Here is a 14751-nt window from a genome sequence, read left to right as displayed (position 1 = left end):
CAAATGGAAAATGAAAAGTGAATGGACGATGGCTAGAAGACTGGTGACGCTGACCGCCGAACACCGCCCGAACAAGGAAAGGAAACGACTTCGGTGAAAGTTGTGACAACATGTTAATATTATGGAGGGAGAACTATCATATCCTCTACATGTTAATACTATGGAGGGAGAACTATCACATGTTAATACTATGGAGGGAGAACTATCATATCCTCTACATGTTAATACTATGGAGGGAGAACTATCATATCCTCTACATGTTAATACTATGGAGGGAGAACTATCATATCCTCTACATGTTAATACTATGGAGGAAAACGTAAGTAAGATAGATGCTGTATGTGCCACCTTTTCCCCACAAAAGGGCTTTATAACAAGACAAAAATACTCCTCAGTTTCATCAGCTGTCCAGGTGGCTGATCTCGAATGATCCCGCTGGTGAAGAAGCCGGATGTGGAGGTCCTGGGCTGGCATGGTTACATGTGGTCTGCAGTTGTGAAGCCGGTTGGACTTACTGCCAAATTCTTTAAAATGATATTGGAGGCGGCTTATGGTAGAGAAATTCACTTTCAATTATCTGGCAACAGCTCTTGTGGACATTATTGCAGTCAGCATGCCAATTGTATGCTTCCTCAAAACCGTCTGTGGCATTGTGTTGTGTGACACAACTGCATATTTTAGAGTGCCCTTTTATTGTCCCTAGTACAAGGTGCACCTGTGTAATGATCATGCTGTTTAATCAGCTTCTTGATATGCCACACCTGTCAGGTGGATGGATTATCTTGGCAAAGGAGAAATACTCACTAACAGGGATGGAAACAAATTTGTGCACAAAATTTGAGAGAAATACACTTTTTTGTGTGTAACTAACATTTCTGGGATCTTTTATTTAAGCTCATGAAACATGGGACCAACATTTTACATGTTGCATTTATATTTTTGTTCAGTAGAGATAAACAAGGAGACAACCACTAATTCCTGCCCAGAGTCTGCTGATGCCTATGAGCTGACATGTTCCATGACATATTAAACACATGAATACATAGGCAACACATACATGCGCACACACACACTCACACATGCTGAAACTGTATTACTCCCCGTTGCTGTTTAAGTGGATGCTTGCCAGCAGTGGTCTTTCCTAATTTCCGTAATATTCCTGGGTGATTTGGTTATAATTCGGAAAGGCAGGATAGGGATCAGGAGGAGCAGTGTGTGTGTGTGTGTGGGGGGGTAGTTGCGGCTTTGAGGGACAAAGACACAAAGTCACATACTGTAGCTCATATATTGGCATGAGGATAATTACAGTTATTTGTTTATTTGGTGGAAAAATACATTAAACCTTTGTATGGCTGTGTGTATATCTCTCTTTTGTTGTCTCTCTCTTCCTCTTCTCTCTCTCTCCTCTTCTTCCTTCTCTCTCTCTTCCTCTTCTCTCTCTCTCTTCTTCCTTCTCTCTCTCCTCTCACTCTCTCTCTCTCCTCTCACTCTCTCTCTCTCTTCCTCTTCCCTCTCTCTCTCTCACTACCTCTTCGTCTTCTCTCTTGCTTTCGGTCTCGCTCTCCCTCTTCTCTCACTCTCTCTCATTTCATCCTCTTCTCTCCCTCTCTCTTCCTCCTCTCTCGTTCTCTCTATTCTCTTCCTCTTCTCTCTCTCTCTCTCTCTTCCTCTTCTCTCTCTCTCTATTCTCTTCCTCTTCTCTCTCTCTCTCTCTCTCTCTCACTTTTCCTTTCTATACCAGAGCATCTGTTTTCTGACATAGACCTTGTGGCGTGTGTGTGTGCACGTGTGTGTTGGATCCAGAGGCAGAAACAGGACAGGATGACTAGATGAAAGGTTTGCGGAGTTGAAAGGAAGAGCATGGTGTCATCCTCACTAAAGGACAACCAGACAGGACACACAACAGCAAGGATGCTACTCTATACCTATCCATGTTAACAGTTTATGGCAGCTGAAGAGATACAGACAACTGTGGAACTGAACACCATGATTCTGACATTTTTCTCAGAGTATCATATAGCTTATTTGGTTTAAACCACAACGGCCAAAATACTTTCGAAAAGATAACTTATACAAAAATGAATTTTGCCAAAAATGACAATTGCTCCTTTAAGACTTTAACACCCCATCTAAAGAGGTCTCTAAGTTTCACTAGTCCTTCACACAGTGTTTATTCTGTCCTGTATTCTGCCATTCTCCAGTCCTCCTCCTCTCGCCCTCTTTCCTTTCTTTAACTTACTTGTTTACCCACAATTCCCCTGGGTAATTAGCAGTGTGATAATGAACAGTGTTGGAGGGACAAACACACACAAACCCACACATACACATTTGCCACACGACACACATACACATACACACACTTACCACACATACACACAACACATGACACACACACACACACACTCAACACACAAACACGACACAACACACACATACACACCACACCACACACACCTACACACACACACCACGCACACACCACGCACACACTGACACACATTCCCTGTATGACGGAGAAAACAATAAGCTCTATCCTCACTGGAACCAGGTGGTCATGTGGGATCAATACTGGATCACTCTCTGCACCCTTCTAACCCCTGGTCTGACCTCTGCACTCTTCTAACCCCTGGTCTGACCTCTGCACCCTTCTAACCCCTGGTCTGACCTCTGCACCCTTCTAACCCCTGGTCAGACCTCTGCACCCTTCTAACCCCTGGTCTGACCTCTGCACCCTTCTAACCCCTGGTCAGACCTCTGCACCCTTCTAACCCCTGGTCAGACCTCTGCACCCTTCTAACCCCTGGTCTGACCTCTGCACCCTTCTAACCCCTGGTCAGACCTCTGCACCCTTCTAACCCCTGGTCTGACCTCTGCACCCTTCTAACCCCTGGTCAGACCTCTGCACCCTTCTAACCCCTGGTCAGACCTCTGCACCCTTCTAACCCCTGGTCTGACCTCTGCACCCTTCTAACCGCTGGTCTGACCTCTGCACCCTTCTAACCCCTGGTCTAACCTCAGCTGTATAGAGCACAGCATGAAAACTGGCCCTAAGTCAGTTTCTAATATTATAAAATATTAAGGTCCAGCATGTGTGTGTGTACAGATGTAGGATCTTCATTTGATCACCCTGTTGCAGGATACGTTTCTTGCAGTGCAGGACATTTAAAACGTCTAGTATATGCAAGGTTTAATAAGGCTTCTGAAGTTTGTAATTTCCACTTCGAAATGTCAGACTTGATTTTCCCTACAAACAAAAATGTCCATTAATTATAATCCACATAATACCTCACATTTCATGTTGCTGCAGGATTATTTTCCTGCTGTAGCAAACTGTGTGTGTGTGTGTGTGTGTGTGTGTGTGTGTGTGTGTGTGTGTGTGTGTGTGTGTGTGTGTGTGTGTGTGTGTGTGTGTGTGTGTGTGTGTGTGTGTGTGTGTGTGTGTGTGTGTGTGTGTGTGTGTGTGTGTGTGTGTGTGTGTGAACATGTTTAACTATACTTGTTGGGACCAGAAGTCCCCAGAAGAATAGTAAACAAACAAATATTTGACCAACTAGGGACATTTTGTTGGTCCCCACAAGGTCAAATGCTATTTCTATGGTGTTTAGAGTTAAGGTTAGAATTAGTGTTAGGGTTAGAATTATGTTTAGGGTTCGTTTTAGGGTTATGGTTAGGAGCGAGGGTTAAGGTTAGTGTTAGGTTTAGGGGTGGGGTAAAATAGGATTTGAATGGGACTGAATTGTGTGTCCCCACAAGGTTAGTTATACAAGACTGTGTGTGTGTTTGTGTGTTTCCCCCCCAGGAAACATCCTCCTCCCTTGGTGATTTATCTCTCTCTTCTCTCCTCCTACGTCCTCCTTTCTTTCTTTCCTTCCCCTCTTTCTTTCTCTCCGTTAATCTCCACTGCCTCCTCTTCTCTCTCTCTAACAGCCTGTGTTTTATAACAATGTTCAGTATGCAGGTCCATCTCAATTGTCTAAAATGGCTTCCTCTCCTTGTCACCTCACCTTAAAGGCTCAGTGCGGTCAAACGTGTGATTTCCTGTGTTTTATGTACAGTATATTTCCACACTATGAGGTTGGAATAATACTGTGAAATTATCAAAAATTATGATAATGTCCTTTTAGTGAAAGAGCTGTTTAAAAAATGTATATTTTGGTGGGATGGAGTTTTGGTGGTATCACCAGGCGATTAATTAATTAATAGACCAATTAGAAAGAGGGTTCCTAACGTCTCTGCCAATAACAGCTAGTTTTCAGTTTTCCCCTCTCCACTCAAACCCCTCCCAAACATTCATAGCAACATTTTTGCTTGAGAAAATCACTCTTTGCTAAGAAGCTATTTTTGTTTATTTTTTACTATTTTAATTGAAAACAATCACAGTAAGGTACTTAATTGTTACCCAGAAATTATTTGATGTTGAGATAAAAAATAAAAAAAATTAAGTCTGCATTGGGCCTTTAAATCCTAAATGATCTGAAATCACAAGATAAGTAAGAGCAACATGGTGGACACCTGACAAGTAGAGGAAGCAACTTTATACTATTGAGACACAGCCTGAATGTGCTAATTGGACAGAGTTGAAGGACACAGGGGAAAAGTGCAGTGAACCATAATGAGAACCATAAAAAGAGCAAAGGAAAATGGAAATACGTTGCCAACCACGATCAATCACACCTAGACATCAAACCACTTCCCCATCCTCCTCCTCTTCCCCTCCCATCTTCTCTGTTCCATCGTTTCCATGGTAACTGGGAACAAAGGCCCACACAGGTGAGCGAGTGTCTCTTTTCTTGTGGTGGTGACTGACAAGCACACCTGATTGGAATTTCAATGTTTTCCCAGCCCGTCTGTCTCTCTGAAGCCCTGGAAGCTAGTGATGGTTAATTACAGTACAAATCAGTCATTTAGGAGACTGACTGCCCATCCAGCCACAGCGCCAAACACCACCCCCACTAGCGTTTCCTCTCCACAATGACTCTGGATTTGCTTTCCTCCCTGACATCTTGTAGAATGCAAACACATTCTAAACATTCTGATTGGTTCCAGAAACCAATGGGTTGGGCTAGAGCGAGCCATCATGAACCATGAATCACGTCATTGGCTTTGATACTCTGATTGGTTAGAGACGATCCAATCGCTGATGAATGTGTTTTGTACAACACCCCTCATTTTGAAGTGAGCACAAACATCTTCTAGGATGGCTGAACAACTTCTAGGATTCAGGCTGAATGTATGTAGAGATCGATAGAGCAGCGTAATTCAATTCAGGGTGAGTCATTTAGCAGGTTGAATGTTGGTAAATCGTCGCCAATGGAAGTTAAATAAACGTCATGGAAACTGTTGATTATAAAAGTCTTGGATGGACGTTGGGCTGGTATCTAATGGAATATTAAGTGGTAGCAATTTGTCCATTGTTGTATGTTTGATACTGATTCTGTGTGTGTGTGTGTGTGTGTGTGTGTGTGTGTGTGTGTGTGTGTGTGTGTGTGTGTGTGTGTGTGTGTGTGTGTGTGTGTGTGTGTGTGTGTGTGTGTGTGTGTGTGTGTGTGTGTGTGTGTGTGTGTGTGTGTTTGTGTGCCTGCGTGTGTGTGTGCTTGTGTGCCTGCGTGTGTGTGTGTGTGTTTGTGTGCCTGCGTGTGTGTGTGTTTGTGTGTCTCCTGTAGGAGCTGTTTACAGCAGAGTGTAAGTTTAAGGAGTCTGTGTTTGAGAACTACTATGTGATCTACTCGTCGATGCTGTACAGACAGAATGAGTCTGGGAGGGCCTGGTTCTTGGGCCTGAACAAGGAAGGACAGCCCATGAAGGGCAACCGAGTGAAAAAGACCAAACCAGCCGCTCACTTCCTGCCCAAACCTATAGAAGGTAAGGGGGTTGTCACACACACATGGATGCACACACACACACACACACACACTCACACGCTCTAACACTCTGATCTCTCCTGTTCTCTGTAGTTGCGATGTACAAGGAGCCGTCGTTGCACGACGTCAGGGAGACATTGCCTAAAGTTTCCGGAGTCCCGCCCAGCAAAAGCACAACCAGCGAACCAGTGGCCATGAACGGGGGCAAACCAATCAACAAACCCGACCCGAAGGAGACTGCAACATAACCCTGCCCCCTCCTCTCCCCCCACACGACAGAGACTTGAGACTCTGCCCACTGCACTCAAACTCTCACCTTGATTGGTCAATTATGGGCTAAGTCCCACCTCTTCTCTCTTTTCTCTCTCTTTCTCTTTTTGGCTGATTCGGTGCAGTGGTGTTCGAGATGAGGAAATGGACCACTCCATTTAGGGGATGGGGGAGGGGAGGTGGAAGGGAGAAGAGGAGGGGAGAAGAAGGAGCAGGAAGGTGTTGACAAGGAGGAGGAGGAAGGGGAGGAGGAGGGGAATTGGCTGATTTTATCAGCTAGATAAACTACAAACTTGAACAGCGGAATGCCCTACCTACGCGATACGGAATGCCTTTTTCAAATCCTTACGATTATTTTTCTGTGACAATCTGTGAGAATGATGACAAAGCGTTTTTTTCCCTCTTCCTTTTTGCCAGGTAGCCTTGCCTGCTGATGGCTACCCATAAGCCCCCTCTCTCACTCTGACGCACTATAGCAAAAGAGTCCATCCATATTGACCACAGTCTGTTTGTTCGTCTGTTTACCAATTTGTTTGCTTGTTTATAATTCTATACCCAAAATGCACCAGCGACCGTCTGGATAGATTGTTGTAATGACACAAAACAGAATTGTCATCTATTTTTCAAATGATTGTCTCTCTCTCTCATTATTTCTTAGCTTCTCTCTCTCGCTTCCTCTTTCATTCTTTCTTAGTTTCTTTCTCTCTCTGTCTCTCACACTCTCTCATTCTTTCTTAGCTTCTCTCTATCTCTACCTCCACATCTCTATTCTATTTCTTACTATCACTATTTTCTCTGTGTGTTTGTAGGTTCATTTAGGCAGTGAAGGACGCAGGAGGGCAATACTTGTATTTTGTAAGACATGTATAGAGGGAGAGGACTGGGGCTGGGGATGAGATGTTCATGCGTTGGTAGTATTGAGGAGGTAGCAGATGCAATGCATGGTAGGTAGAGTGCATGGTAGCAGAGTAACTAGCATGTCCACAGAAGCTATGGGTTTCTATCCAGAGCCATGGTCAATTCAGGACATGACCTGAAATTCCAATTCAATATTTGAAAAGTGCCAAAAGTTGCACAAGGGTGACCGACATGTAGCATTTTCACTGGCAACATATAGGTAACTGCCCAAAATAATGGAAACGCTTGAGTAAATGAGGGATGCTAAGTATATTGAAAGAATGTGCTTCCATACAGGTGTGGTTCCTGAGTTAATTAAGCAATTAACATCCCATCTTAAGGTAATTTATAAAAATGCTGGGCAGGCCATTATTTTGGCTACCATGGCTATGCCCCCCTAGGATGATAAGGGTCCCCCATCCACAGGGCACAAGTGGTAAATGAACGTTTTGGTGAGCATGAAGATGGTGTAAACCCCAGGCAATGGCCGCACAGTCACCAGATCTCAACCCAACTGAACGCTTATGGGAGATTCTGGAGCGGTGCCTGAGACAGCGTTTTCCACCACCATCAACAAAACGCAGGTTAGTGTTTTTTTGTCATGAATCTTGTTCTGGAGGCAGTTCTGCAGAGTGGTCACTAGCTAGCTGGCACAGGCACAAATCATACAATCTGATTTTAAACCTAACTTTAACCACACTGTTAACCCTAATGCCTAACCCTCACCTTAAATTAACACCAAAAAGCCCATTTCACTTTGCAGCTGGCCTATCTAAGGGGAAATCGCTCAGTTCTGCCTCTAGGACAAGACTCGTGAGAATAAACTTCAACCTGCCAAAAAAAACACCAAATGATGAAATTTCTTGCAGAAGAATAGTGTTGCATCCCTCCAATAGAGTTCCAGACACTTCTAGAATCTCTGCCAAGGTGCATTGAAGCTGTTCTGGCTCGTGGCACAACGCCCTATTACGACACTATGTTGGCGTTTCCTGTATTTTGACAGCTCCCTGTACATGCACACATAGTGAAGTTGACAGAGTCAAAGAACGTACAAAAATATTGAATGAACAGTAGAGTCACTACAGAGTCACTACAGGGAACAGTCCTAAACGGACCAGTAAAATAAGTGATGTTGGAGGTGTGGCTGTTAGCTGGCATTGGTAAGAGGTACGCTGCCGCAGTCCTATATCCGTTGGCTTTCACACTGTGACTACAAACCTCCCATCTTGGAGTTGTAGCTTTCTCATTTAGAAGCCATTGATACTTTGACGTTACCCGTCGTTTGACTTTACCCAAACTCTTTTACGTGTCATTCGTCTAAATGAAATAAGGGAATGATGTTGGTCTGTTACGTTTTTGTGCTGAAATGTTTACTGTGAGGATCAAGATCTGTCACTTCCTGTATAAGTAGCAGAGGTAGTTCGCTGAGCCTGTAACCGTGCCTGGGACCTGAAGGCTCACGTTAGCTCCAAGAGCTTATAACAACAGTCAGCCACTGTAAAGCCTATGAGCAAAACGGGCCATGGATGCCAAATTTGCCCTGTGGCCCAGGCTGCTCATGGGCCACCGTAAGCTTGCTAGCTGGGTGAGATCATAGAGAAACCACTCGAAAAGGTACGGTGTATAAAATAAAAAAAGATTCCACTGGGCTGTTTGTGGGAAAGTGTTGAAGCAACATTTGCTGTACTTCTTGTCCAGTGTTTTGTCTGTACCAAGCTGAACAAAAGCTGCTGTTCTTGGCAAAGAAATGTAGACCTACAATTTGATGGTGTTGTGTCTTTGAGTTAATGGTGTTTCTGTTCCTGTTGAAACCAGAGTCATTTAATATGGAGAGTTGGGCCAACTGTAGAGCTGGGCACCACATTGCTGCCTCTTGAGGATTCAATATTGCCCAGTGACACGAACGTGGCTGCCATCGAGCTCTGTGATGTCATAGTTCAGACTGCATTGGCCAAACTCTCTCTAAGGTCTCTGATTGAATCCTGCCATCGTTGAGCTCTATGTGCTGCTGGATTCTGAATCTCTAACTGATTACTTCAAGTGAGACTGGATCCGTTTTTGTCAAATTGAATTGACTTTGACTGTGCAAATGTACAAACCTCTCTCTCTTTCTCTCTCCCTTTCTTTCTTTCTCAACATTCCATCTCATTCTTCCCCTTACCCCTGCCCACCCCTCTCTCTATCTCTCCATCTGTCTCTCTCTCTCTCTCCAGTCTATACGTCTCTCACCTGTTGCATGGTAAACAAGAAAGGCAGTGGAGATAAGCATGTAGTACTGTAGCCTATGTGTATCAAGTCAAAACAAAAATAAGAAAAAAAGAGATTGTGTCGGTAAATGTACCGCTAACTTTACATACATATATATGCAAAAGAGTTTGTCTGCACTGTACAGTTTGTGTCTCCATTGTATACACAGATACAACATATTGAATAAAATATTTATATGAAGGAGACATGGTGATGTTATTGACATTACTCTGCATTGTCCCAATCTGGTACATTACAAAGAATGGAGAATGTTTCCTCACATCAAAACGTGGCATAGGAGCTGGACAAAGGACGAATAGCTGAAGAAATAAGGTTATATTTCCTCTCTATGAGTTGGTAGCTTTTTCATAACCCCCTTAAGGGGATACTTCAGGATTTTGGCAATCAAGCCCTTTATCTACTTCCCCAGAGTCAGATGAACTCGCTGATACCATTTGTATGTATCTGTGAGCAGTTTGAAGGAAGTTGCTAACTAGCATTAACGCAATTGCTAACTAGCATTAGCGCAATGACTGGAAGTCTATGGCAACTGCTAGCATGCTAGTAGATACCATATACTTCCAGTCATTGCGCTAACGCTAGTTACCATTAGCTCGCAAAACTACCTCTAACTTCCTTCATACTGGATGCAGAGACATAAAAATGGCATCCATGAGTTAATCTGACTGTGTGGAAGTTGATAAAGGGCAAAGTTGCCAAAATCCCAAAGTATCCCTTTAAGTCCATCTCATCATCAGCTTCCAACTGGCTCATTTAACTGCTCTCCTCTCCACTGCAACTCAAACAGCCCAGCGTTGACTCAAGGGTCTCTTCAGACTCGAGGCTTTTCGGTCATCTAAGAGGCATAACAGAAAAGAACACAGACGACATGCTGAAGACAAAGACACTGTGCCCTAGGTTGTGTCTGGCTCTTTTCAATGGAGAAAACGCTCCCGTTTAGCATCATTACTTCTGCAGTGTTCCCTTGAACGCACGCTCCAGCTCCCCTGTTCAGGCCCACGTTCTCGAGCCATTTATCCACGTTGGGTCTTTAGTTTGGGTGTCGATAGCTCTCCGTGTGCCTCTATTGGCTGAAATGTTCTTGTTTTTGAAAGAACAGCACGTTTTTCTGTCCATTAAAATAACATCTAATTGTTCAGAAATACAGTGTAGACATTGTTAATGTTGTAAATGACTATTGTAGCTGGTAACGGCTGATTTTTAATGGAATATCTACATAGGTGTACAGGGGCCCATTATCAGCAACCATCACTCCTGTGTTCCAATGGCACGTTGTGTTAGCTAATCCAGGTATATAGGAGGTGATGCTGGCCTTCTAGGCAGAGTTGCAAAGAAAAAAACATATCTCAGACTGGCCAATAAAAAGAAAAGATAAAGATGGGCAAAAGAACACAGACACTGGACAGAGTAACTCTGTCTAGAAGGTCAGCATCCCGGAGTCGCCTCTTCACTGTTGACGTTGAGACTGGACAGAGGAACTCTGTCTAGAAGGTCAGCATCCCGGAGTCGCCTCTTCACTGTTGACGTTGAGACTGGTGTTTTGCGGGTACTATTTAATGAAGCTGCCAGTTGAGGACTTGTGAGGCGTCTGTTTCTCAAACTAGACACTCTAATGTACTTGTTCTCTTGCTCAGTTGTGCACCGGGGCCTCCCACTCCCTCTATTCTGGTTAGAGCCTGTTTGCACTGTTCTGTGATGGGAGTAGTACACAGCGTTATACGAGATCTTCAGTTTCTTGGCAATTTCTCGCATGGAATAGCCTTAATTTCTCAGAACAAGAATAGACTGACGAGTTTCAGAAGAAAGGTCTTTGTTTCTGGCCATTTTGAGCCTGTAATCGAACCCATAAAATGCTGATGCTCCAGATACTCAGCTAGTCTAAAGAAGGCCAGTTGTCTTGCTTCTTTAATCAGCACAACAGTTTTCATCTGTGCTAACATAATTGCAAAAGGGTTTTCTAATGATCAATTAGCCTTTTAAAATGATAAACTTGGATTAGCTAACACAACGTCCCATTGGAACACAGGAGTGATGGTTGCTGATAATGGGCCTCTGTACGCCTATGAAGATATTCCATTACAAATCCAGCTACAATAGTCATTTACAACAATAACAATGTCTACAATGTATTTCTGATCAATTTGATGTTATTTTAATGGACAAAAAAATTGCTTTTCTTTCAAAAACAAGGACATTTCTAAGTGACCCCAAACTTTAATACGGTAGTGTACATACACATGCAGATAGACAGACGGAGGCAGACAGGTAGGCAGGCAGACTCTCAGACATGCACACAGACACACAAAAACACGCACGCACAAACACACAGATACAACTAACTTAAATGTAGAAAATACTCATCAATCCATGTTACACAGTGGTTGGCTGGCTACGGCTCACTGGATAGGCTGATTGGAAATGACAAAGATGTGTCTGTGATTGGGATTGGTTGATTGGAGATTTGCTAATAGAAAGCTATGTTTCCTTCCTCAGTCGATTGATAGTATCTGTCCTCAATCTGTCCTTCTGCAAACAGAGTCCAGAGTACCAAAACATGAATTCCAAAATGTTTGTATGAAGTCAAGCTTCAGGTGTGGCCAGAACAGGAAAAACATAATTCAGTTTGACATGCCCACAGCCTTAGCCAAGATGCACCAGCTCAGAAAACTGACACAAGAAGATACAGTAGATTAAGGCACACCATTGACACAGAGATACAATATACACACACACACACACTTAGACAAACACACACTTAGACACACACACACACACACACACACACACACACACACACACACACACACACACACACACACACACACACACACACACACACACACACACACACACACACACAAAATTAGACACACACACAGACAACCCCTCTCCTTTTCTAAATGATAGATGAGACTGCCAACTAATTAGGCTGTGGTAATTAAGTTTTGCATAATGTAAATTAGTCTGAGCATTGAGGGGGAAGTCGCGTGGAATCAGAGTGTATGCCAAAGCACTGACTTATGGGTATTATACAAAGTGACACAACCATGAGCCATTCTGGCCATATCTGGAACCAACAGAAAAGAAACACATTTGTCATAATGTTTACACCCCACATGTACAGACATGTGGAACCATGTTGTTGTTTGTAATGTGAATATACTAGCTGCCCTTCACACAATTACCTGTGCTGTGTTCATTTTGAGGTAAATGTTATAATGTGTGTGTTTGGGGGTCAGGGTAAAGTCCTTTTTCACATAAAAGGTTAGAAAAGAGGCTAAATAAAATATGCCGATGAAGCTACAGAGAGAAAAGGCAAGGTTAGAGTTCAGAATTCATTTGTGGAGACAAAAAAAACTATTGTACGGTAGGAATGAAATAGCGCTGGACAATCTGACACTCATGTTTATTTCCTCCTAACTCCAGCACCCTGATTACGGTTCTAAAATGTCACCCGGCGTCAGAGGGCAAGGCAGCTGAGAAGTCACAATCTGCCCTCATGTCATCCGGAGACCTCACAACGAGGAGGGTGAACTTTTCAAATGTCGCCAGAGACTTTATGAGATTAGACAGATGAAGAGGACGCTATTTAACAAACACACAATATGAGATTAGACAGATGAAGAGGACGCTATTTAACAAACACACAATATGAGATTAGATAGATGAAGAGGACGCTATTTAACAAACACACAATATGAGATTAGATAGATGAAGAGGACGCTATTTAACAAACACACAATATGAGATTAGATAGATGAAGAGGACGCTATTTAACAAACACACAATATGAGATTAGATAGATGAAGAGGACGCTATTTAACAAACACACAATATGAGATTAGATAGATGAAGAGGACGCTATTTAACAAACACACAATATGAGATTAGATAGATGAAGAGGACGCTATTTAACAAACACACAATATGAGATTAGATAGATGAAGAGGACGCTATTTAACAAACACACAATATGAGATTAGATAGATGAAGAGGACGCTATTTAACAAACACACAATATGAGATTAGATAGATGAAGAGGACGCTATTTAACAAACACACAATATGAGATTAGACAGATGAAGAGGACGCTATTTAACAAACACACAATATGAGATTAGACAGATGAAGAGGACGCTATTTAACAAACACACAATATGAGATTAGACAGATGAAGAGGACGCTATTTAACAAACACACAATATGAGATTAGATAGATGAAGAGGACGCTATTTAACAAACACACAATATGTGATTAGATAGATACTGGAACAGCACTGCCTCAATTCCCATGGCAATCATTGAATGTGTTCATATTCAGCCCCGTTGGGATGGAATCTGTAAATGTTATCACATACCGATCTCACGTGTTGTATATTGTCACCATTCCATATTACACAAGTGTGTAGGAGATGGCTTCATAGTGGTCAATAAACTATAATAATCCCCACAGAAACAGAGAACAAAGTAAAACACCAAATAATGCATGCAGGGCAGAATTTGTCCGATACTCGCTAATGATCAAAATCCAGAAAAGAGCCGTTAAATTCTACAACCATCTATATAAGGAAGCGATTCCCAAACCTTCCATAAAAAAGCCATCACCTACAGAGAAATTAACCTGGAGAAGAGCCTACTAAGCAAGCTGGTCCAGCAACACAATTAGACCCAACCAAATCATGAGAAAACAAAAAGATAATTACTTGACACATTGGAATGAATTTACAAAAAACAGAGCAAACTGTAATGCTATTTGGCCCTAAACACTGTGACTGAGCCAAAATTAAGGAAATGTTTGACTTTGTACAGACTCAGTGAGCATAGTCTGGAATTCTGGATCTGCTACCTTGACAACCACACGTCGATGCTGCCATTGCTAAAAGAATCACACAGACACAGAGACACAAACACACACATTTAGGCAGACACAAGCACCTACACACACACACACACACACACACACACACACACACACACACACACACACACACACACACACACACACACACACACACACACAAACACACACACACAAACAAGAAAATCTGTTGGCATGCCTTCATTGTCTTGCAATGATTGAATGCATATATATTTGAAGCCTTATCTGAAATTAATAATATCCCACACCAATTATGTACGAGCAGTTATACTGTTTTCATTCATTTTTATCTAAAGGTGAAAGAACTAGTTAATTTCCTGCTCTTTAATTAAGTTCCTTCTTTTTTACACAAACAACCAGAGCAATGACCTATCAGCCCAATAAGCATATAGTCTGAAAGGAATTAAACACACACACACACACACACACACACACACACACACACACACACACACACACACACACACACACACACACACACACACACACACACACACACACACACACACACACACACACACACACACACACACACACACACACACACACACACACACACACGCAGCAGCAGCAGTC

General features: G+C 42.7%; 1 protein-coding gene across 3 annotated transcripts in view; it reads left to right on the top strand.

Annotated features, from left to right (window-relative positions):
• The window catches only part of LOC118377276 (fibroblast growth factor 14-like), a 96385-nt gene extending 86920 nt beyond the window's left edge, over positions 1 to 9465 (top strand). Inside the window, exons 4-5 of one of the 3 annotated variants that reach the window (XM_052499713.1) lie at positions 5664 to 5862; positions 5955 to 9465. In XM_052499713.1, coding sequence (XP_052355673.1) covers positions 5664 to 5862; positions 5955 to 6109 — 354 coding nt within the window. In that variant the 3' untranslated portion in view covers positions 6110 to 9465. The remainder of the gene's footprint in view (positions 1 to 5663; positions 5863 to 5954) is intronic. The other 2 variants (XM_052499715.1, XM_052499714.1) reach the window with 2 other exon arrangements.
• The last annotated feature ends 5286 nt before the right edge of the window (positions 9466 to 14751 follow it).

The sequence above is a fragment of the Oncorhynchus keta genome, chromosome 37 (genome assembly GCF_023373465.1).
Source record: "Oncorhynchus keta strain PuntledgeMale-10-30-2019 chromosome 37, Oket_V2, whole genome shotgun sequence".
Classification (NCBI taxonomy): Eukaryota; Metazoa; Chordata; class Actinopteri; order Salmoniformes; family Salmonidae; genus Oncorhynchus; species Oncorhynchus keta.
The sequence above is the reverse complement of the archived record's forward strand: the minus strand, read 5'-3'. Positions and strand labels throughout refer to the sequence as shown.